The 25,551-nt window shown below is 48.4% G+C and overlaps 1 protein-coding gene across 6 annotated transcripts in view; it reads left to right on the forward strand.

Annotated features, from left to right (window-relative positions):
• BTBD9 (BTB domain containing 9) overlaps positions 1-25,551 on the forward strand; it is a 416,334-nt gene that overhangs the window by 385,718 nt on the left and 5,065 nt on the right. For 4 of the 6 annotated variants that reach the window (XM_077904166.1, XM_077904171.1, XM_077904168.1 and 1 more), the window contains one exon: positions 9,769-9,847. In XM_077904166.1, coding sequence (XP_077760292.1) covers positions 9,769-9,847 — 79 coding nt within the window. Of the gene's footprint in view, positions 1-3,488; positions 3,847-9,768; positions 9,848-11,973; positions 12,106-25,551 lie in introns of those variants that run through there. The other 2 variants (XR_013383586.1, XM_077904169.1) reach the window with 2 other exon arrangements.

Genomic DNA, 25,551 nt, shown 5'->3' on the forward strand with positions numbered 1-25,551 from the left:
CTCCCTCTCTCTGTGTCTCTCATGAATAAATAAATGAAATCTTTAAAAAAAAATTTTTTTAAGTGAGATCTAACTCAAATTTTTAAAAATACTGGATAAACCAGCAAAATATGTCTTCTGAGCCTCCCCCGTGTGACCTTTGATCTCAGTAAGCATTTTGACTGATCAGCTGGTGACTAAATGGTCACTACTCCCAGGGGCTCCTCACAATCTGTTTTCCTGCCACCTCAGGTCTACAGTCAGGTTCCACTAACTTGGCAGTGTTTTTCCTAAGCCTGGTATGTAGAGGGATCTCTGTAAATAGTTGTTGAATGAGAGACAGGATAAATGGAGCGAACCCAGACTTCCCTGTAAGTCAGGTAAGACAGCTATAACATCTAGTTAGGCGCCGTGCAAGACAGAAGAACTTACTCCCAGGGTGCCAGATTAGACCTGCACAGCACAGGGGCTTCTGTTTAGACTGGAGTCAGAGATCTGGGGGTCAGGGAGCTCTCTGGAAGGGGTTAATCAGGATCTGGGCTGACCCCACGCCCCTCTGCTGCATAGGACACTGGGTCACTCTACCTCTGGGGCGAGGGAAGTAGGCCCAGGCATGTGCCAGGCTGGAAGCCAGGTGGGGAAAGACACTCAGGGTGCTGTGTAAGGCCCTATTACAACTCAGAAATTCCCAACCCAGCCAGTGCTATGAAAGATGCACTGTCCGTCCCACCCCCAGCCCAGGCTGCAGTTTTAGACATTATGAAACAGAGGACTATGGGGTCCTTGGCCCATCACAGCTGCCAGGCAGACAGTATAAGCAGCACACTTGGGGGGACAGCAGGCAACAGTGGGGTCAGTGCTCATAAAGAACTGTCAGAGGGATCTTCAGGCAAGCCTGGAGCCTCACTCAGGGCCTCTAATACCTGTCACATCTCAGTGCCACACAGCTCGAGAGGGCGCCGCTGTCACTACAGGAGCTCAGTTGATAGGGGACAGTCTTTAATGTTCCCTTACTTCGCAAGAAGCTTTTTCTGAAGGGCTCGTGTTTGTCTCCCAGCCCTGCTCCTGAAAGCTGTAAATAAATGTTTCCCACGTTCCCTTTCCATTCCTCGCCACTGCCACCGTAGGCTTGTCTCCTCCTCTGGCTCAGCTTTTCTTTTTCAACTTCTGTTGTCTTAAAAGCCAAGTAGAAGCACAGGGCTCATTAACAAAAGCAGGAGGCCCCTGCTTTGCTCTCCCCCAAGCCACCCACCCCCCTGGCCCAAGGCCTACTCCCCAGAGGCAACGGCCTTCCCTCCTTCTCTTTAACAGTTTTTTAATATTTGGAGAAGCTAGTATATTCAGAGGAAGGGAAGTACTTTTACTATGGTTTAAAAATTAGAAACGAAAGACAGTTAAATGTCTCTAACCCACAACCTCTTCCTCCAGAGATTCAGCTGTGCATCAAGATGACACAGATCCTCACAGATACCTCGGAGATCTCTAGAACTTCTCCCTCCCTCTCTCCCTCTCCTTAACCCTCTCCAGCTGCACAGTCCTTCATCACAGGGATAGAGACGTGCCATAATTTCCTTAACCAGTCTCTCCTGTGAGGAGCATTTAGGTTGTCTGGATTCTCTTGCTGTTCAAACAGTGCTGCAGTGCAGGCCTTACTCCTGCTGCGTTCCCTGCACTGTGAGCATATCACAGGCTCCTGTGAAGTAAGAGGAATTGCTAGCTCTAGGTCCAGAGCTCATCAAGCTCAAAATGTTGCTCATCAAGTAAGTCAGTTTACACTTCCTCCAACCCCGCGTAAAAGCACCTGTGCCCCTCACCTTGTCCAATATAACACGTGATCAGACTTTTAGATTTTGAGGCAGACGTGTTCATGCCTTATAGACCTTTCTTTTGGTCCATGTTTCTAAACTATATGCTTATTCTGCTGTCTTTGAACCCTGTTAGGGAAATTACCTATCATCTCCCTACTTTGAAAGGTAAGGATTTAGCCTTGTGACCCTCCTCCCTCACCAGTATGCTTCTCTCCCTCCCCTCAGTTTTTATCCTTTATGGTTGGCATTAGCCTGACTGTGTCACTGTTGTTCAGAGCTAAGCCATGTAGTTTGCTAAGGTCACCTTTCCTCTTAGTATCATTTGTTTTACCTGGAGTTAAACATGACTTACTTTTCCATAGACCTGTCATTCGTTAATTTTCTAGGCACATCTCACTTATTTTTTGCCAGACCCACAGAAATCCCCTCAGGCTGGTCTAATATGTCTGGTAAATCCATTCTTTTTTTTTTTTTTTTTTCCTTTTGGAACCCCGCCTTCCCTCCACAGCGGGGCTAGTGGGGCTAGTGGCCCTAGGCCTGGCTCAACTCCCTTCCTATCCTTAGTTTAATCCTTTGTTTTTGGTGGAGCACATTTTCTGGAAGTTTCTGGTAAATGCACTGAAGGTAAATTTTTTCAGATCTGTGCCTGAATTGAAGTTTCTTTATTCAATCCAAATGTTGACTGGGCTAGGAATAATCCTCTGGCTGGGACTAACTTTTCCCTCAACATTTATAAAAAAGGGCTCTGTTATCTCCTAACTCCCAATGTCACTCTTGAAAAATCTCATGCAATTTTGGTTCCCTCACCTTTATGTTGACTTGCTTTTGCCCCATAGAGGAAACATTTAGATCTTCTAAAGTTTCTCAATAATATGTTTTGTTTTCTTGCTTATTGTAGTGGCCACTCACTGACCTCTGTAACTTAGGAATTTATGTCCTTCATATATGAGAAAGTGTCCTTTTACTTTGACAATTTTATAGCTCAAATCCTCTCTGCTCTTTTTTCCTGGGACATCTACTAATTGGGTAGTGGACTTCTTAGTGTAGTCCTCTCATTTTCATATTCTTTTTCTTCTATTTTCTATCTTTGCCATCTTGTTTGATGGTCTACAAAATTTCCTCAACTTAAGCTTCTATTGTGTTGAATTATTGATTTCAATTCATAGTTTTAATTGACAAGAGCAATTTCTTGTTCTGAATACCCCTTTTTCATATCATTTTATTCTTATTTCAAGGGTGTAATAATTCTTTCATCTTTCTGACAGTAGTGTAAGAGTTTTTTCCTGAGGTTTTATTCTGTCTACTGAATTATAACTCTATCCTCTGAATTATTTTTCTTTTCCACTTGCTTTTGGTCTCTATTTTTCAAGCTCTATTTTAGGAGCTTTGGTGCCCCTTGGCTGGCTGTCCACCTTCAAACGTTAGGCACTGAAAAAGCTGGTTAGAAGCTTTGTGTAGGAGGGTGGGCTTGTCTTTGAGGCTCTGAGACTGGGATTTGGGCATCTCACCGGCAAACCCGTGCTGCTCGTTCAGATCCAACACACTAACTGCCTTCAGTGTCTTCTCCCCAGAACACTCTTCCAGATCCACATGCTACCTCCTTAAATATGGTATCTAAAAGCAAGATGCCTGTCTCCCTCTACTTACACTGCCATATTTTGCTACTTAGCCCTATGTTTATTTCTCTCTCTCTCCTTCTAGGGTATAAGCTTCTTGAGGTCAGAGTCTAAAATAGGGCCTACTCCATGGTAAACACTGAATAAATATTTATGGAAACCAGACTGGAGCAACAGAGAAAGAGGATGGATCAGTATCTCTAGGTCTTTCCTCTTGGGCTGCTCAGAGTCTCCAGAGGGATCCTTCAGTCTCCTGCCTGGGACTTAATCCTGGCTCACGGTGGCCTGAAAGCCAAGGGACAGTAGGGGCCTGGAAGTCTCACCCTTGAAGATATATTCACTTCTGTGTAATCCTTGCTCCCGGCCTCAACAGGCTCCGACCCTCTGCTGTGCCTGGTGCCCCCAGAGGAGACTCCAGAGTAAAATTCCTTCCTCCTGCCAAGGTGAGAAAGGGCTCATTCCCCCTGTACAGGAAGAAAGAGAAGGGATATGGGGTGGGGGGGTCCATCTGCTCATTTCACAGCTTTCAACCAGTCCTCACATAGTTCTGTCTCCGTATACCCCCACCTTCAAAGGCAACTGGTGAGTAAAGAGTAAAGGACATGAGCCTTTCTAGCAGTAGTGTGAATTGGGGCCAGCGGCGGGGGGGGGGGGGGGGGGGGGGGTTGTGGGTATTAGAACACATATATTTGATACAAAGCATATATTAGATTTTCATACTGCCCTTTTAGTGGAGGGAGCAAAGATTAAACCCTTGTGTTCAATTTGCCTTCTTAATCTGCCCCTCTGGCCCTGGCCATCTCCTCGGTGTTCACCAGGTCTGATCCAAAAAAATTCTGACACTGGCATTCTCTTCATAGCATAGGCAGCAGAATCCCATAAGTTTCTAGAACCAAAAAAGACCAGACACCATTGGTCCAGGATCTACAGGATCCCCAGAGATGGCAGGATGAGGCTTAGGATGGAAAGCCAATCTCAGCCATGCCCCACTGCCTTCTTTTCTCCAGTGGCTCTTGTCACCACAGCCACTCACATAGGCCCTGCCTTCACGGATGCCCCCCTCCCCCAGCCAGCAGCTCTCCCTGTCTTCCACTCACTTCCCACAAAGACACACTTGTCTGGAGCCAGTGGCACCACCCAGCAAAGCCACATGCTCCTCCAGAGACTGACTCCCCTAACCCCGTAAGTTTTATGTTGGCGTTTTGGTTCATGGCACTCCTGGCAAATTCTTTCTCACATAAATACAGACACCGTTTTAATGCTTTTCTTCTCCCTCTTTTTTAATTTCAAGAACTGTTTAAATGCAGAAAAGGATAAGTATTCTAACATTCACTCACATATTTATCCCCAGAATTGACCATAGTTAGTATGTTTTACATAACACTTTGTCTCTTTTATTTTAATCAAAGAAATAAAACATTCCAGTTAATGTTGAAGCCTCCTTTGTTCTCCATCAGCAAACCCATTCCTTACCCTCTCCTCAGAGACAACCACTTGTCATGATTTCAGTGTATCTCCTTCCAGAATACTTAAAAATATTTTTTGAGCCTGCACATTTTCATGAGTCACATGTACAGGTTAGTACAGTTTTAGGACACGACATGTGCTCTTTAGCATAACCTTAGGTGTTTTCCGTCTCTCCACACTATCCATGTGGAGAGAGGGAGCACCTGCCGAGCCTCTTCTCTTCTCCACTTTTCCATATGTGTGAATATAAAGATAGAACAGTTGCCAACAGTTACTGTGCCTTGACCACATGCCAAGCACTATTTTCTCATCAAATCCCCACAACCACTTCAACCCCATTCATTGCATACAGGGACTGAGACCACAGAGACCTAGCACATGCCACTGGTCAGCTTTCAATCTGCTCCTGTGTCATCTCCAGTCTGCCATCATGACAGCAGCACATAAGTGATCCAGGGGACAGGGAAGAGTTGGTGCCTTAGCCTCTCCAAAAGAAAGTTCCTTAGCGTGCCCTTGGGTGGAAAGAGCACAAATGGTCATGAAATCTGGCTTCTGTTGTTGACTTGATACCTGGTGGTGCTGCAATGTTGGCAAGGACTTCTCTTTCTGCCTCAGTGTCTCACCTCAGAAATGGGATTCCACCTGGCTGCCTAGGTACCTAACAGATTGCTGGGGACCCAATGTGATAGATGATGATTGTAAAACACCTTGTACGCCCTACAGAGATCTGCAGATGGAAGACACTGTTAGGACAGCTCCTGGCCCACTTTTTCCCTTCTTCTTAACAGACCACCTACCCTGTTCCAGCCACGTGCCCCTGATTTTAGGTGCATGACAGTATTTAATCCTCATTCCTCAAGCAGCAGCTTTAGAAAGTCTGTTCACAAGCTCCTGTTTTTCTGCCTTGTTTAGTTACTACTATGGCAACAACATCATTTTCTTCCCCTTTTTTTCTTCATATATATAGATAGATAGTATTTCAGCCTTGTTATGGGTTAAATTGAGTTTTATGGGTGGAAATCAATCAAAATTTCTAACTTTTTTCTCCAAAAAAATTGCTTCCAGGCTTCAGCCAACCAATTACAAGGGAAGTTTTGGAACACCACCAGTTTGTGACCAGTGGGACCAATGTACCATTGACACTGTTCTCTACTTAGTTCATGGAAGGATAACTGATCTCCCCAGAGAGACCGTGAACCTCAGAAGGGAAAGCACTACATCTTACATGGATCCCCTGTGACACTCGGGTGCCCGGCTCAAGAGTATATTCAACAAATGCTTGCTTAATTCCTCCAAAGCCCAGTTGCCTTGTCTGCCTCCAAGAAATGGGTGCTGATGGGAGTGCCTTGGGCACCCCTGGGAACACCTGCAGTCATCAGTAAATCACATACTAGCAAACTTGATGACTCACAGATGAGGCCCAGGAAGCAGTGTGTTTTGTCCAGATTCATTTGGCAGTATGGTACTTGTAGTAATAACAATACCATCTATTTTTTTTTTTTTAGTACTTTAGCACTTAACACTTTTTCTAGATGTTTTTATATTTGTTAATGTATCTAATTGTCACCAAAAAAAAAAAAAGTTAGTATTTTTATTATCTCCATTTTACAGATGAGGAGACTAAAGCCCAGAAAGGTTTAGTAGCTTGTCTAAGATCACCAAGCTGGTATAAAAGGGCAAACCTGAGATTCTCATCCAGAGCCCATGGGTGTCAACCAGTGTGCCAGACCACCTCTGGTTCGTAAAAGGCCAGGCTTAAACCCACTGTCTTGACTGTCACTCCCCTCAATTCCCCACCCAATCTGCCCAACTGGAAATATTTTACACAGTAATACAGTGGTGGCATTTTCGTTTGCTTCATGTCATGTGATCTAGATTAAACCTTGAGCAGTAGGCAAGATAGGAACTTTTTAAAAATGCTTACTTACATAAACACTCTACCAAATTCAGACAGTACAGAAAAGCACAAAAGTCTAATAAATGTCTCTGGAAGTGCTTTGATCCAAAGCTAAAATCTTGATTAATATTTTGGCAAACATCCCTAGAGATCTCTCTCTCTGAGCACATCTGTGTATAGATATATATTTACAATCTCCCATACCTGAGACCTCCCTCTAGATGTGCTCTGTAGGAGAGTGGTGCTATTTCTGACAGCACCTGGCAGATAACACCAGAGTTCAGGAGAGGGGAGCCATTCATCTAGTGGAGGGCCCTACCTCCAGTGCCAGCCTTGGGACTTGAGTCCAGGGCAGGGTTTTCTGCTTTGTCTTACGTGCTCAAAAGCAGAGACCACATGCATTTCTGACACCGGTTGCTCCTGTTTAGGCACTTTCTCCCATCACCCAGTCTTGGCTGTAAACCAAGTGGGTGCCACACCCCTGAGGCCCCACCATCTTCCTGGGTGTATTCCCCCCTAAGGAAGGGGTTCGGGGTATGTGGTGAGGAGGGATGTTTTACACAGCTCTCAGGAAAACTCAGTAAAGATGGCAGTGGAACCTCGCAGGGACTGCACAACAGCAGTAGCTTGCTGGCCCTGTGAGATCCTTGCTCAGACAGCCCTGCTGGAGTTGCACAGTGATGGCATATGTGGCCACAGCATGATGAGGACTTGAAGTTGTTTGGAAGAAGCTGAGGGGAAGCGGGATCTGGTATTTGGAGAGGGAGAGATGCCCATTACCTCATCCTAACCAACATCCCTTCCTACTGATATTTTGTTTTAGGGTTGGTATCCAGTTTTGCTGAAAATGAAATCATCTTTGAGCTCTCAGGCTGTGTTAGTGAAAATGAACTCTAATGTGATTAGATATTAATGCAATATAATGGAGGATTGGTATTAAATTGAGGCCTTCTGATCTTATTACTCCACAAATGCTCCCTCCTGCTTGGGCTGCTGCCCTGGCAGCCCTGTTTCCCCAGGCACGGGCAAGGGGACGGAGGTGCCCAAGCCCTGAGCCCACTACGGGAGCCTGGCTCTACCCAAGGCGACTCCCAGGGAGACCTCCCTTCCTTCCCTACCTTGGGTTCCCTGCCATGTTGTGGGGTTGTGGGGCTCCCCCACAGGGGGTTGGACCTCAGGAAGCATCATTTGGATCTGCCTCCACTCTCAGAGCCATGAGCATGTTGTTGAGGATCATGAGCTTACAAGTGCCAAGTTTTACCTCCACATCCAGAAGCACTTGAAGTTTTTTATTGATAGGCATGAAGCTAGAAATCTAAGAAGAAAATCTTCACCTCTTCCACTCCCAGCCCCTCTGCACCCCAGTCCTTTCTGTGAAACTGACTTGAACATAATAGTTGTCAATGGCTGCTATCACTTGTCCTGGCTGTGTCTCCCTTTCCTAGAGGGCTGGTCTGAGAAGCAGGCGGTGGCCCAACCCTGGTATGTGTGTAGCTTCCCTTCAGAGCAGGGATGGGCTTCTGCTGCCCCATGCAGCGTGGGCCCTTTGCCTCCCTTGACCTGTGGGAGGAAGCATGCCAGTCTGTCAGTCACACAGCTTAGCTCAGAAGTGACAGGTAGGCCAGTGGGAGCCCAGGCCCAGGGTTGAAGCCCCACAGGCCCTCCTTTGTAGGCCTCCTCCAGCCCACAGGCTGCATCCCACCCAGCAGATTCCCCAAGGGAGCCATGCAGGTCTGGGAGCAAAACCATCTTCCACTGAGAAAATGAACCGGGAGCACAGGCTCTGGGGATGGTCAGATGGCATCACCTTCATGTATGAATAATAGCATTTTTACAACGAGAGTGATTTTTCTTGTGCTGTTTCCAGAAAACTGCTTTCAGAGGCACAGACTTTGCACACAGGATGGTAATGACTTTTTAATGACCTTAAGGGGCCTGGGTGTCCAGGCAGCAGTGAATCAATCTCAGTGGGAGGCTCATAGTGAGAGAGAAGATGGAACACCTGAAACCAAAGGGGGAAAAAACAAACCACAAATACATATATTTTCTTTGGTAGCATTACTTGGTAATTAGACAATTACAGGAAACAGCTTCCCAGCAGCTGGCATTTCCACTGTGTGAGCGGAGGAGGGATGGCAACAACTGTGAACTCCTCACATTTATTACAGAAAATATTATTGGAGTTTACAGTCGTGGGTGCCGTGCTCTCCTCCAGTGCATTCTGATGAGCTGTGAGTGCTAAACCAGGAGCAGAGCCCCTCCTCTCTGGGTTTGTGTAGGGCCTGCTTGGCTGGGCTTTAAATGAACTGGCTCTTGAGTCCACCCAGAGACTGGCTGGTCCTGAGAAATAAGCCCTTGGTAGGGATGTATATGGAAGCAGGAAAGGGGTAGAGGTAGAGGCCTGTGGAGAAATCGCCCCTTCTTCCCCAGGTGCCATCGCTTGCGTGGGGGCAGGGTTCAGACAGAAGAACCTAGGGTTCACAAAGCAGCAAGTGGCCCCCTACTTCTCCCTCTCCTTGCCTTCCCCCTCCCCACCCACACTCCTGCCCTGGTTCAAAACTCTCCTCCCAGAACCCACCACGCCTCTCAGAGCTGAGCCCATCCAGCATAGCCCCCTGAGGTAGGTCCGTTTCACAGATGAGGAAATGTATTTTATGAACCCCCACCAACCTTGATCACTTTTCTCTTTGGCTGTGCTCTTGTCCCAATATGAACTTTGACTGTGCTTTGTGTCTGTTTAGGGGGAAGCCTCATAAAAATTCCAGTTGCCTTCATAGAAGGTAGGAGCACTCTGAATGGGAACACTAGGTACAGACTGCCTCCCTCAGGCACACAGGAGGTGGAGGCCCATTCCCTTCCCCCTTCGGTCAACCATCACGGACCTCCTGAGGATGGAGGACAGGAGCACTCCCTCCTCATCATAGAGCTCCTCCTGCTTTGTGCTGTTGGCCTGGTTCACTGTCCCGTCTGACCAGACAAATGGTTGTGCTTCCTTTCGCAGGTCCTGGCAATCTGTAACTTTTGAAAGACAGCCTGCCTCCTTCATCCGAATCGTTGGAACACACAACACAGCAAATGAGGTAAGGGTCTCCGTTCATGAGAGACACTGTGTTATTTCACGATGTACAGGTAAATGTTACATCTCAAGTTAAGTGGAACTGTTTGTTCTCCCTGCTAATGGCCTGTTGTTCAGACAGCTTGCTACAGAAGAAAGTCCTGCTCCTGCACAGTGGGGATATCATTATCATTTCTAGATGTCTCTTGACTAGGAAATGAAAGCCAACTCCTATGGCTTTGCTTACTCCCACCAGCCTCCCTGTGGAATTGGCAACCACAGAGCCCTTGAGAGGTCACACACCCTGTCCTCAGAGTCTTCTGCCCTCCGAGACAACAGCTATTTTAGAGGCCCCTTGGCCCTCTGAACATGGTGTTTAAGGAACCTCCACGGGAGCCACCATGGCAGACGATTGCTGGTTTTGTCTGACTGTCTGTTTCATCCTTTGCTAGGCAAACACATCAGTGTTTACAAATGGGCCTGTTCCTCCCCTGGTGCCCAGGCCTAGATCATTCCAGTGGACCATGCCATTTGTAGGTGTTCCTTCACTTCTGGATTTAATGACAGAAGAGTGGGTGTGTTGTTCCCCCCATTCTGGGCACCCACAGGGCAGCAGCCAGGTGAAGGGCCTGAGCCACGTGGCCATGCTATTTTCTCTGGAATGTAAATGGCCCCTGAGAAATGCATGGGGTTCCTCTAGATCAGAAGACAGGGGACCCCTGATGGCTCAGTCTGTTAAGTGTTCAGCACTTGATTTCTGCTCAGGTTATGATCTCAGGGTCATGGGGTCAAGCCCGGGTCCAGCTCTGTCCATACTGGGTGTGAAGCCTGCTTCAGATTCTCTCTCTCCCTCTCCCTCTGCCCTTCTGCTCACTTGCACTCATGCATGCATGCTTTCTCTCTCTCAAATAAATAAATTAAATCTTTTTTAAAAATTAAAAAAAAATTTTTTTAAAGAAAAGTGCCCTTAGTGAATAGAGAAACCAAGACACTTGAGTGTGAGGAAGGGCACTATTACTAATTATACCAGGATAGCAAGTGTAAACCAGGACTGAGCCAGACACACCTGGACTGTCATCCCCTCGACAATATGGATGCCTAGTGGGCTTACAGAGGCACATGGGCATTCACTCACACCATTTTTAAGGTGAGACTAGAGTCAATCAACATCAGTTAATTACTTACCTTCTCTGCTCTTTGAGTGGGTATTGAGTGAGCACTAGTGGCGAGATGCTGTGTCAATCATATGGCCACCCTTTTGACTTCATCTGCTTATCACGCCCTTGCTTTTTATGCAGTCGTGTGTGTTTAGTGTGAACCTCTGAAGGACTGCTGGTTCAAGACAGGAGTCATAGGAATCAGTAATGCTGAAACCCAAGGGTAACCAACCATTCTACAGTTTCACCTTAACATGATCTTTCTCAGATTTGTCTGGGACTGGCTTCCTGGGCATGTGACTGGGGCAGTTGTGTGGGGCTCTACACCCAGAAGGGGGCTCTATGCTTGAGGTTTAATGCTCACAGGCACCATCTTGAATTCTTCAAAATTTTACCTATGAATTGTTTTTATAAGGGGAGCCCCATGGGACAATGAAACATCCACCAGGCGCTGGGAGCCTCGGCTCTCACACAAGCCGGCCTCTGCCCCCTCTGGCCTTTCCAGAACAGATTCTCAGCCACCCACTCCCTTACCCCCCCGTGCCTGGACCTGGCCAGCCTCCCCCGTCTTAGCCTGTCCCATGACTACTGCTACCTTTCACTGTTTGCAAGGAGGGTCAGGGTCTAGTGTGAATCCCACCTGAGTCACAGGATAGGCCCCAGGTGCCTAGGACGGTCCGCCCTGGCCTCAGGAGTTCCCCTGCCCACAGGATTATAACATTTAGTAACAAAGGAAAACTTTGTGTTGTGTCAGGAGAGAAATCATGAGAGGAAAGAAAAAGCTTTTTTCCTGCTTTTTGAATAAGAGGCTCTATATTTTTATTTTGTGCTGAGCCCCGCATATTACATAGCTGGCCCTGGATTCATGTATTGTGTTTGTCAAATCAAAATTCTCCAGAGCACGTCAAGGTGTTTCTGGAGAAACACAAAGCGCATTTTAAAAAGTGAAAATATTATTATAATTTATATTCATTTCACCTTTTTATTCATTTAGAACAAAAATGATACATGCCTACAATGTGTTTCTTGCAGAGAAGAGCTCATAAACAGAAGCCTGAAACTTTCTCTCTTACCTCTTCTAAACAAACCTGAAAATTATAGAAGTAAATAAATTGATATTTTTTAACACAAAATTAAAGAACTCTAAACATCAGGTCAAAAAAGCACCTCTTTTTGGATAAGGTAACAAAAATAAATTTGAATCTGTACTTAATATATATTTGAGCCCCAAACCAAATATCATATCTTTTCTTTTTAAAAATTTTAAATTCTAGTACAGTTAATATACAGTCTTATATTAGTTTTACGTATACAATATAGTGATTCAACAGTTCCTACATTACTCAGCATATTTTTAAAATTCTGCCAATAAGTCCGAGTTTTTCTTGCAACTTAAACTTACATTAAGCCATATGTTGATTATGTATCAAATCAGAAAACAATTTAAATTTATCTTTACATAATACTAGATCAAGGTAATATTTTTCATTTGCAGTCACTTATTTCTTATGTAATATCTTAAAAAAAAAAAAAAAAAAAAAAAAAAAAAAAACAATTCTGCCTTTAATTCCTCCATGGGACTCTGCAGTTAGGTTTTCCAGCAGAAGGAATTCTAGTCTGAGAAGGCCAAGGAGCACTGGAGTGAGTGTGATGAGGGTCTCTCAGGGTTTAGCCCCAACACTATCACCGCAGTGACCACGTGAAGAATAATTTCCCATGACAGAACCCTAGAGTTGGAATGCAAGAATTTCTCTTCCTGGGTGAGTTTCCTGAACCATCTGTGCAGGGAGCTCCAACCACATCAACCAGCCCATTTGAACACATTGACCAGTAGGTCACTAATTAACCGGTGATCCGTTGCTTTTGGTTGATGAGCAACTTGCTCAGCTGCCTTACTGAGTTCCCTTACTGTTTGGGGAAGAAATCCTCAATGTGGTGTTTCCCACGGGGGAACATCTTAATCATAAAATAAATAATGAACGGGATCATAAGACAAGACCCACAAACTGGTCTTTCTCCAAACACATTAGAAGACACGAAAGTGCTGAATCTCCCTGGGTATCAATATAGCAAACTATCATAAAAAAAAAAAAAAAAAAAAAAAAAAAATATATATATATATATATATATATATATATATATATATATATATATATAGCAAACTATCAAAGAGAAATTTCTTTTCTGGGGCATCATTTTGGACAGAGTAGCAACTGTCTTAGAGAACAGCGGGAATGTGTGTAAGTCAGTGTGATGGCGATCAGAGATGTGAGAGACAAGGTTGCTTTAGGGGAAGGGGGATGACGAAGTCTGGTGGAGCAGGACTCCTGGGGGAGGCAGCTCTGGAGGAGAGCTGAGGTGGCACAGACAGCCAGGGAAAGGAGGCGGGGGGCACACTCAGGGGGGTCCAGGACAAGCCCAATCACTAGTCCTATGGAAGCCAGAACCCTGCCATCAATCAGAATATTGGGCTCAGGATGCCTCTTTCTCGCAGTTGAGGGTAGTATAGGGAGAGGCAGGTTCTCCTCAGCCTTGTCATCGTTTGCCATGTGACATCAGTGGTCTCCATTTAGTCAGAGTGAGTGTTACCAAAGGCTTTTGGTAATTTCAAGAATCGCAAATGGAATTGGTTGTTGGCATGTGTGGATAACAGAGAAATGTGGATAAATAACTTGGCTGCATCCTCCATGGAAGACTGCTGCAGGCACGGCCCCACTGGGAGGAGGTCAGACAGCGGATGGCAGGGATGGCAAGGAGAGCGTAGCCTGTGACTTGAAGAGCATTCGGAGGGGTGGTGGTTGGGCTGCGTAGGCAGAAGGCCGAAAGCGGCTGCACAGTGTGTCAGTGTTGGAGGGTAGGGGGTTGCTACTGGCAGCCAGGCAGAGGTGGTGCTGGAAACTACCCCGACCTCCAAATCCCGCCTGCTGCTGGAATAGCAAAGGCCTCCCGGGCTAACACAGATTGCAGCTTGCCCAGTGTAGACGTGTGTGTCCTGCCCCCACGGCCAGCCCTTCCTGGTGCAAGGGCCCCGGGCAGCAGCCACGTGTTAATTTCCAAGCTTCCTGCCATCGGGCTCCCAGGTGACAGCAGCCCCAGCCACCGGGAGGTTCAGATTTCTTGATCACCTGTTTTGGCACGCTTCTGATTGCCTGCGGCATTTCATCCCTATCCTCTGGGAAGTGTCTGTCTACTGCGGGCATCTATCTCTCATCTTCCTTTGTGAGCACCGCAGCAAGGAATTCATTTCATTTCTTAGCTACGTTGGCGACTTCTGTCAGTAAATGTCCCTAATGCTTACCTAACAGACTCCACCACTTCCTTCCGTGACCTCCTGCCCCTTGTGTACTTCGCATCATCCTTGTCATTTATCTCAGCTTCTGAGAACATTTTCCTTTCATTCCCCTCCAGTGTGTGCTCTGTCACCCTCCTCTGTAATGTCCCCTGCACCTGGTGGGCTTCTCACACGACTCATGTGCCTCGCCTTCACCCTCGGACACCTTTCTCACACCTCTTTGCGCACTCGCAGTGTCTTCTTTGTCTTCCTGTCACGCCTAGCGCTAGATGGCAGACACATGTCTTACAGCACAGCTGCCCTCTCGTCCTGCTCTCCTTCGGTTGCTTCCATGTGTCTGACTCTCCCTGGGGCCGGCAGCCGGATAGTCCTCCTCGGCTCTTCCCTCAGGCATGGTCTGCCTGTCTTCCTTGCCAGTCTGGTGGTCACGTGGTCATTCAAGTGTGGTTGCCCATCTGCTCCAACTGCTTATCACCTCTGAGTGCCTAGGAGGCAGACCTTGCTTCCTCACTGATCCTCTCTTGTCTGAAAAAGGGTAGAACCCGGGCCCTGTGGACGGCACTTCATGGCAGATCCGAAGCCACAACCCCAGTCACCGTGGCAGAGCCGGGCTGGGTGGGACCCTTCACTCCCGTTTTATTAATGGTCATAGCAGAGCCACGGAGGCGCATACTTCCACCCTCAGAGATCAGACTGGGTCCACAGGGGATCTGTCAGGGGATCTCTGAAAAGCAGCCAGTGTATTAAAGGGAGCAGAAGTTATACCTGTTTCTCTTTATGGCTTTTATGGAAGCCTGGGTTTGAGAGCAAGTTCTGGAGTGATTTACAGTAGGCAGAGAGCTGAGGGGGACAGGCAGCCCCTGGGAGAACGAAACGGTTGTGGGGAAAATGAACTGTCTGCAATATAGAAAGGCTGGGGTCCTGCTCACTAGAACCCATGCGAGAGCCTTTGCCAAGTCAGTAACAGAAGTTGAGGATGGAATTGCCAGTCTGTCGGCTGCTCTCAGGGCTCCCTTTCACTCACTGAATTTATGTAGCTGAGGGAAGAGGCTGTGTCTCTTTTATCTTTGTATCCCTGGCACCTCACACGGGCCCCGTGCATGTAAGCATAGAGTGCTTGTTGGCTGGTGAGGGAATGAACCCTTCAGTCTGTCCGTCCATCTCTCCCTCGCGCATCAGCCAGACATGTAAAGGAAAGGATTTAGTATTACAACCTCTCACCATTGAGAGCCTGTGGCAGACTCTCTGTAGTTGCACTGAAGAGGTTCTAAAACCAGACACTTTTGTAAGTGGAAAGGTAAATATGCCACATCCCTCAGCATGTCCTAGTTTAAGACCCTTATTATAATGATTATTCTTAATGTAAATTGTTATAGCAGCTTGAATTTACTGAGCACTTACTATGTGCCAGGCCCTATTCCACGCCCATTAGGCTAATTACACTATCTAATTGGCATAGGTGAAGTAGATCCTACTCTTACCCACTTTTTAAAAATGAGGTAACTCATTACCAAGTGGTGGCAAGGATGAGGAACAGCAGGGAGTTTGCATCCTGCTTCGTGGGAATGTAAACTGTGGTAGTCGCTGAAGACAACAGTTTTGGGAAGATCCAATAAACTTGTACATGTGCACATCTACCCTAAGACTAAGCATCTCACACCTGTGTGCATTCTCTAAGGAAGCTCTTACACATGTTCCAGATACAAGAATAAAAATGCTTACAGCAGCACTGTTCATACCAGTCCCAAGCGGGACACCCCCCAGTCGTCCATCCAGGGACAATGGATAAGCCAAGCATAGTACATCTTCCAAGGAGCTGTGGTCCACGGGATGAGTACCACACATGTCAAAGGAAAGAAGCCAACATTATATTCATATAACATCAGAAACAGGCAAAAGTAAGCTATCACATATAAGGATGTGGATACAGGTAGTAAAACTTAAAAAAAAAAAAAAAAACAAGAAAGCAAAGGAATAATTATTATTAAAGCTGGAATTGGGGATCCCTGGGTGGCGCAGCGGTTTGGCACCTGCCTTTGGCCCAGGGCGCGATCCTGGAGACCCGGGATCGAATCCCACATCGGGCTCCGGGTGCATGGAGCCTGCTTCTCCCTCTGCCTGTGTCTCTGCCTCTCTCTCTCTCTCTGTGACTATCATAAATAAATAAAAATTTTTAAAAAAAATTAAAAAAAAAGAACAGCTGGAATTGTGGTTCCCTCGGGGTGCAGAGGCTTGGCTCAGGGAGGGCCGGCCACGTAGAGGGACCAAGGAACACCAGCAATGTTCTGGGTCCTTGACCCTGGTGGAGTTTACGTGGCATTCACTATGTAGTTATTCAACAAGCTGTATATTTGCATTTCATGCACTCTTTAGTGCATGGTTTTCACAGTACAAATGTTTTAAGCAAAAAGCAAGGTTTGATAAGGAAACTAGAGCTGAGCGATGCTAAGTGATTTGCCCAAGGTCACCTCCCTGGTGAGTGACAGGATTAGAATCCAGGCAATTGGTCCCTTAAAACATCCAGGTTCCTCTGTCTCCCAAAAAGACAGAACACATAAGTGAAGCCACAGAAATGAGCCAGCTCTGCCCTGGCACAGACTCGGTGAGCAGAAGGCTCCTTTGGGCACACTTCATCCACCAGCCCACCCACATCTAGGAGAGAAACCAAGGCAGGGCCCAGGCTTAGGGACGTCGCAGCTTTGTGCCTGGTAGAGGTCAGCCACAGGACCGGCTCCAGCGACCCTGTGGAGAGACAGTCGTGGTGGAGACCGACGTGCAGGACGGTGAGCCCCAGCAGCTCAGCTGAGGTGGGCAGTGCAGGGGCCGCATCTGCCGAGTGGGTCAAAGGATCCTGGCCCCGGGGACCAGAGAGACGGAACACAATTGTGTCGTGGGGACTGTGGCCGGGTGTGGGGGGAGGGGGCAGACTCCTGTGCACACCCCGTGCTGCTGTGCGGGGAGAGCAGTGAGCTGCCGAGCCGGCAGCAGCACAGAAAGTCCACACGTGGCCTCCTGAGCTGCCCTCCAGGACCACTCATCGCCAAGCCTGGAGGGAGGCAGAGTTTATTTACGGGCTTCTGTCAGGCCAGTGAGTGACCGTGGGTCCCAGTGCCACAGTGCCATCTCGTTCCCATAGCAACATGTGGCTCAAGTGAAGGGGGAAAAAAACACAAAAACAAGGAAAGGGACTCTTTTTTTTTGTTGTTTTTTTTTTTGGATTTAAAACAAAAAACTCACTCACTCCTGGCCTGGTGGTAGTTATTTCCCAGACATTTCCCCCCGCCCCCACTGGGTCTGGTCACACCATCCCCGTCTCCCCTGGGATTTCCCCTTCCAACATCCTCCAGGGGCTGTGCTCTAAGCCCCCAGAGGAGGTGTACCTCAGAGCAGTCATAGGCTGGCTCTCAAGGCCAGGATTCCTGGTCGGTCAGCACCAGAACTGAAGACTCAGAGAGATAACAGAGCAAATGGACAGTGAGCCTCGATGCCCATAAATAAAACGTGTTCAGGAGTAGAAATAACCAACACAAACCAGGCTTCAGGTGGCACCTGGATGCCCTGTGGGATATATGCAAGGCAGGGGTGGTATTCGCAGGGGCAGGACTGGGTATGGGCCAAAGACAAGGGAAGCACAGGAATAGCAGGGCCTGAGCACGGGACAGGTAAACCAGCCTGGCACCTGTGAGTTTGCCCAATACTACTACAGAGGCTTTGCTCAGGTCCCTGCTTCACTGCCCTTCTTGAAGGTAGAGATGGTGTCTTGGTATCTTGTGTGTCCCAGCATCCAGCCCTGTGTCCCCCACACAGGAGCCCCTCCATAAATCATACTGAGAGCCAGGGCTTTTGTGCAGGGTTGTGAGGGAAATAAGCTTTCAGGAATCACTTGTGACAATCTCCATCTGATGAGTAAGGAAGAAGAGAAGGAAAGTAGGGAATGAGCAGAGGAGGAGAGAGGGGAGAATGGAAGGAAGGGAAAGCTTCATGGAGTATGGTCCAGGAGACCCCAGCACTGGTGCCAGCCTCACCCCCAAACAGCCCTGTGATCCTCAACAAGTCACTTCACTCCCTGGCTCTCAGGACACTTGCCTTTAAAATAAGGAGAGTGAATTCAGTCTTAAGGGTTCCTTCCCACTGAGACAAAAAAGCAGGAAAATATTTCATTTGTAGCATAATTATAAAAGAAGACCTGGGGATCCCTGGGTGGCGCAGCGGTTTAGCACCTGCCTTTGGCCCAGTGCGCGATCCTGGAGTCCCGGGATCGGGGCCCATATTGGGCTCCCAGCATGGAGCCTGCTTCTCCCTCCTCCTGTGTCTCTGCCTCTCTCTTTCTCCATGTCTATCATGAATAAATAAATAAACAAATCTTTAAAAGAAAAGAAAAAAGACCTATTATAGGCATCTTTATTTTTAAATGTCTATTATAAAAGATTTGCTTAGGCAGAGAAAGGGGGAGCAAATGCCATTGTTCCAAACACTCCACAGACCTTCTGCATATTGTAGTGGAGCAGCAAGTACTTTACACCAAACTACTGGCCCAGGAGGAGGTGCCCACAGAACCTGAGCAAGTGAGGCCCAGGAGCCGCTCCACAGGGAGACAAAGGGAGACATCTGGCTTATGAGGATCATCTCTAGCCATGTCCCACTGCCAAGCCAACAGTTAGGAGCTGGGCCCACAATCTCCGTGCAGTTGGAGCTTCTGGACAGAATAGACACATGTCACCTGGATGAGGTGAAGACCTGCCCCACACAGCTGGGGTGACACATGCTGACCTTCTGGGGGGAGGGGGGCGGCACAGACAAGCTTTCCTTGATACCCTCCAGTGGGAAGGGGGCCTTGGTGAGGCCACACCTACCAGGTTCTACCTGGGAACTGGAATGTTTCCCCCTTTTTTTTTTTCTTAGGTTTTTTTGTTTTTTCAAAAAACAAAGATACCTCTAACACTCCAGGGCCAAATTAAGTATGATGAGAGAGTAAATGGTTCTCCTGGAACTCTGGAGTGTGCACATGTTTAAAAAAAAAAGTAACTAGGGATTGCAGGGCTACCTGGAATGATATGTATTAGAAAGGCTAGGCTCAGGGCGTGATCCTGGAGACCCAGGATCAAGTCCCACATCAGGCTCCCTGCATGGAGCCTGCTTCTCCTTCTGCCTGTGTCTCTGCCTCTCTGTGTGTGTGTCTCTCATAAATAAATAAAATATTTATAAATAAATAAATTAAATAAATAAATAAAATCTTTAAAAAAAAAAAAAAAAAAAAAAACTCTTTTTCCAGAACCTTCCAAGCTGTAAAGTTCCAGGGATCTGTGGGAGCCCTGGCCTATACGAATATGGGAAAGTAGCATTGGAAAGCTTAAAAACTTGCCATACGTAAGCAGTGTCACCAAGAAGTATACTCTTGTACCTATTAGAATTAAGTAGTTATGCAAAATGGTCTGGGCATCCTGTTACCCCTAAGCAATACTGAAAAAGTATTGTTCACAATCTGAAAATGTCTCCCTCTATGGGATCCCTGGGTGGCGCAGCGGTTTAGCGCCTGCCTTTGGCTCAGGGCGTGATCCTGGAGACCCGGGATCGAATCCCACGTTGGGCTCCTGGTGCATGGAGCCTGCTTTTCCCTCTGCCTGTGTCTCTGCCTCTCTCTCTCTCTCTCTCTCTCTGTGACTATCGTAAATAAATAAAAATTTTAAAAAAATTAAAATAAAATGAAAATGTCTCCCTCTAAAAAGGGTGTCTTAAAACAACGTTCTGGGCTATTCAAATGAACACATAACAGAACTTCTGCTTATAAAAAGGGGTGTTTTGCTGGAGACACTTGGGCCTCGTTTTTATTTTTATTTATTTTTTTAAAATTTTATTTTTTATTGGTGTTCAGTTTGTCAACATACAGAATAACACCCAGGGCTCATCCCGTCAAGTGCCCACCACCCAGTCACCCCCACCTCCCGCCCACCTCCTCTTCCACCACCGCTAGTTCGTTTCCCAGGTTTAGGAGTCTTTCATGTTCTGTCTCCCTTTCTGATATTTCCTACTTATTTTTTCTCCTTTCCCCTTTATTCCCTTTCACTATTCTTTTTTATATTCCCCAAATGAATGAGACCATATAATGTTTGTCCTTCTCCGATTGACTTACTTCACTCAGCATAATACCCTCCAGTTCCATCCACGTTGAAGCAAATGGTGGGTATTTGTCATTTCTAATGGCTGAGGAATATTCCATTGTATACATAGACCACATCCTCTTTATCCATTCACCTTTCGATGAACACCGAGGCTCCTTCCACGGTTTGGCTATTGTGGACATTGCTGTTAGAAACATTGGGGTGCAGGTGTCCCGGCGTTTCATTGCATCTGTATCTTTGGTGTGGGCCTCATTTTTAAAGGAAAACATCCCTGCAGTCTGCAGAGGGACTCTTAACCTCTGCTCCTGAGGTGAGTGTAAGAAAGATGTTCATTGTCACCAGCATCAGGACCCGTTAGCACATATTGACCGTGGAGTGGGTGCAGGGTGCCACCACAGCAGATGCCGTGAAAGTGGAACAGGCAGTCTTCTGGGTGGTATTACTCAGAATCCGTGTCTTTGTGTCTGACTTATGGGCAGATATCACTGAGAGGTGGTATCTATTTTATAAAGATATGTCACCTTGGAAATGCAAGTCGAAAGCTTGGGTCAGGAATCCTATTTGTATTGGCTGGCATGAAAGCAGTCTGTGAAAATTACTCAGGAGAAACCAGAAAAGCAAAGTAGAGCCATGGATCAACATGTATTAAATTTTCCCAATTTCTACTACAGTTCACGGTGGACTCTTAGTGCAACCTGGGAAAATTAGCAGAGGCTTCTCTGCTTCTAAGACTCTTGCAGATCTGTCAAGCATACCGTGCTTGGGGAGACCCTGTAATGAAAGGCAGCACGGCCAGCAGCCAGCTGTGGGGCTAGCCTGGTCACCCAGAAGAGGTTGGCGCATCCGTACACATCCTTTCCAGGTGGCTCACGAAGGAAAGAACACCCCAGACTATCTCAAATATGTCAAGAATTATGGCTCCCAGAGAGGAAAGGCAAAGTGATAATAAACAGCAGCTACAAAAAAGGACACCCGGATAGTGACTAAGGCTGTGTCGGATCCCTACACACGACTACATTCCAAATTAGCCAGTTCCTCTCGGGGGATAGATCCAGAGGCCATTGACGCTGGTTCAGCGAAGGTGCCCCTTTGTGAGCAGCGGCAATCAAACAGGCTAATGGGATACATGATTGCCGAGAAGGGGACGGGAAAATGATGCGGCGGCGGTGGTAATGGTTTTGCATAAATCAGTAGTGCGACTCTGCCCTGTATGCCTCATTCACTTTTGGTCACATCCTTTCTGAGGGGTATTGCAGTGTTGGGAAGGTGTGCGGGAAAGAAATGGAATTTCACAGCTTCTGCGCAAAGAGAAACTCCGGCAGGACCTGGATGATCCCCCTAGAGGGAGGCAGAGGAGCTTAGTGGTGATGCCAGCAGGCGCACACTTCAGGGGGCACCCTGCGCCCCATGGCTGGAGTGAGGTCTCCCTGAGCCCCTGGGTACCTCCCCTGCTTTCCGTGTGAGCAGGGCGGAGGCCTGAAGCCTCTCTTCCCGTGGGCACTTCTTCAAGGGGTAGGAGGCCACTTTGGGCCCTGCCCCAACCGTGTGGGCCCCAGTTCCTCACAACAGGCTCCCTTTCTGCCCCGGCTTCCTCTCTGGGTGACCAGGCTCCCAGCCTGGCATAAGCCAGTGGTGCAAGAGCCCAGGACCTTGCATGGTGACCAGTTCATGCGGCAAGTGGTGTTACCACCTACAGTAGAGCCAGCAGGCTGTTCCACAGAGGGGTGAGCGGGCTCGGAACTGCTCAGCCCCAAGGTAGAATCCTGCCACCTGTGGGACCCTGGGCACACTGTGGCCTCCTTTGCAGAAAAGTAAATTCATATAGACAGGGGAGCCCCTGCTATCTCCCCCCGCCCCCCCCCCCCCCGCCACCACCACCACCCTGCTCAGCACCTGGTCAATGTCTGTGCTCAGTGGCACTTGAAAGTTAAAAAAACGGAAACAGGAGAAAGATCTGAAGGTGAGGATAGGCCCTCAGAGGTTGGCTGAGGCTGGAGCCCCCTGGGACCCTGCGGCCACCACCTTCCTAGCAGGCCTCCCAGAGAACCCTTGGAGCCACTTTTCTTTCCTGTGCAGGTCTCACTGCGTCTGTTTTCAAGTTCTTACCTTCCTTTAAAAATGATTCTTTCCTGTGTATCCCAAACTGCTGCTGAAGTCTACATCAGGTGTTTCAAGGATTAAGGGTTTCTTTCCCTACCTTCTTCCTTTAGACTCTTTTCCCCCCTTTAGACAGTTTTATTTGTCACTATAAAGATGTATTCCTTTGGAGTATTTTTAATTTAATCCTTTGTTAAGAGTCACCCCGATCCGGAGCCTCTGGCCCCCTGCCCAGGTCTGGCCAGATCCTCATAGTGTTGTCCTGAGCCATGTCCCCACTGCCACCCACCGTGTACCCTCCCCTCCATCATCACCCTGGGCTGGAGAGCTACAGTAGCCTCCCCTCTCCTGCTGCATCAAGGGCTCCCTCCTCTGGCCTTTCCTGCTTGGCTGCCTCAAGCTTCCCGACTCAGCTCAGGTATCTCCTCCCCCAACAAGCTTCTCCAACTGCTCCAGTTGGCCTGTGACCCCTCTATACCCTCACGGCCTCCTATAGGCCCAGAACCACTTACTCGTCCACCAGTGTGTGAGCTGTCCTTACTGGGTGGTGCATCCTCTGAGGAACCAGGACCCACATGGTGAGCGTGCAGGGGTGCCTCATAAAGTTGTGGAGTGAATGAAGAAATGAATGAATACATGCAGACCTCCTGACCTCCAAACGCCAGTAACCCAGTTCCTCTGGCTACTCCTCCTACGGCTGTGGGGTCCCTCTGCCCTCTGTGCCTGGCACATGGAAGCACCCTTCCTTTCCCTACTGCTGCCCACTCTTTGCCTGCTCGTTCTAACTCCCACTACACATTTTACGTGTTTGTTGACTCCAGGCCTTACCCATTTTTCCATTTGTAAAACTGCTTTTCCACTTAGAATCATCACCACACTGTTTGTGACTTAATAAAATTAGCTGTTTCCTGTGTGTTGCCTTTGATTCTGGCAGAGCCTGCTCGGCTCTCTGGAGATGCTCAGGGAACCCACATTAAAGTTCATTGGTAAAAAAATAAATAAATAAAAATAAAGTTCATTGGTCCTTCAGTGACACCCTTGGGTCCCAGACTGAAGCTCAGCTCGGAGGGGGCCCGTCTCTCCTGTCTGGTCACCTGTATGCCCACCCCGGGGCCACAGGGCAGTGCCATCAGGCAGCTGGCAGCTGGAAAAACTTAAAACCTTGAAAAACTTAAAGAATGTTAAACTGGTGGAGAATGGATTAATAGCTGCCACTTAGAGGCCGTTTGGATTTGCCCTGTATGGTACAAGTCAGAGCTGATGGCCCAGACCGTTTAAAATCATAAAAGGCCCTCCCATAGGGCTGTGGACAGGTGAGTACCTGCAGATGGGCCCAAACAGGGGGATTTACTCTAACTGGCAGGGAGGATGAGAAGAAAGGAAAAGGAAGGAGGGACAGATGCTGCGAGGCCCCCAGGAGCACCATGGCGAGAGCAGGCCCAGTCTGAGCTGTGAAGAGAGAGAGCTGCTCCCTCTAAGAGACCAGCTCTGCCCCTGTGAACAGGGCGGACCTGGAGACGCATGGCCTCCATTAGTGTTCGTATTAGAGTTTGAGATGTGAAATTTGAAACAGCAGTGGATAAATGAATTAAGTGGGAACATGGAGAAAATAGTGATGCAGGAAGGTAAGCACAGAATTTATATTTTGACTATAATCTTGCAGTTGATACTTGTCTTCTCTGTGCACCTGATTCTGCAGTAGGTCATGTGTGTGCACGCACGTGTGTATGTGTGCACAGTGCATGTACACGCACGTGCTCAGCCGTGGAGGACATCGAGCCCTCGGATGAAGGAGGGACTGTTCCCTGCCCACCCCCTCCCCGCCCCAGCTCTCCCTTGGGAAGAGTAGCAGGGGCCCACCAGCCCTGCCCTGCGTCCTGCCCACCCCTGGAGTGTCAGCGCCTTAGCCACTGCACACAGGCCCTTATCCGGAAGAGACTCCCCAGACGTGGGCACACCAGATGCTGAGTGGCTCCGGTCCAGCCAACAGGTCCACGGAAAGAAAGGGTGGAACCCTACCACGAGGGAGCAGGAGGGGTGGGGGCGCTGTCATTCTCCTGGAAGCACTGGGTGGCCAGGGAAGAGCCAGCAGTGTGTCCCACCCTTGTGGGCTGGGAGCATGCCATGCCCCCGTGTCACCCGGCCTGTCCTTCGTGGCTGTTGCATGGGCTCCAGGCATGCACTCCATGTCCGTACCCAAGTTTAGTGACACCCTTACAGGTCTCGCCATCTTACTTCTTTAGCAGAAGGCTGGGGACAACAGGGAGAGAGCCTGGGGAGGAGGTCGTACTGTTAGGGGAGCCAGGGCCCTCGCAGGTGTTTGTTGGGACTCTGGCCTCCCCCCGAAAATCCCCTGGCACATCACCAGCCCAGTACCCCAGTGTGTGTAGGACCATTGCGCCATGGGGCCCCTCAGAAAGTAGAACTCACCCCTATGCCCCATTCCAGCTGACCCTCTGTCTGCCGCTGGCTGCCACTGCCTCCTGCTTGGATCCAGCCCTCCTCGGACCCCTCAGTTTCCCCAGTGAGTCTGTGCAGCCCTTCCTGCGCTGCCTCTCCCCCCACCTCCACCTGGGCTCCAGCTCCTGTGCCAGCTCATCTCAGTCTGGGCCCCCTCCTGGATTTGTCCCACTTTGCTGAACTTCACCTCCAACAGGTAGCCAAGGTTGATGCCGTGAGGCATCAACTCCTCCTGGACTACAGCCCCTCCCTTCCTCCTCACAGGCCTCTGTGACCTGCGGCCCAGAGCGCTCAGCCCTTGCCCTGGACAACACCGTTGGCCCTGAGTTGACCCCACTCTCCTCCATCTCCGGGCCACCCTGCCCCTGGTGACCAGACCAGTCTGTCCAAACACCTGGCACCTCATCACCAGCGCGCACACTTTGGAGGGCCTTTGTTGTTGGATCTGACGTACAAGCCCAGCCCTGTGGGAAGCGGTGTTCATGGGACGAGCAGGTCATGGAATGTTCTCCCCAGACACCTCGCCAGCCTCACCAACCCGGGTCTTTCCTTCAACACTGGGCCTTCTCTTCCTGAGGGTCTTCAGCAGTGTTACTCCACTTGC

This window comes from Canis aureus, chromosome 7 (genome assembly GCF_053574225.1).
Source record: "Canis aureus isolate CA01 chromosome 7, VMU_Caureus_v.1.0, whole genome shotgun sequence".
Lineage (NCBI taxonomy): Eukaryota > Metazoa > Chordata > Mammalia > Carnivora > Canidae > Canis > Canis aureus.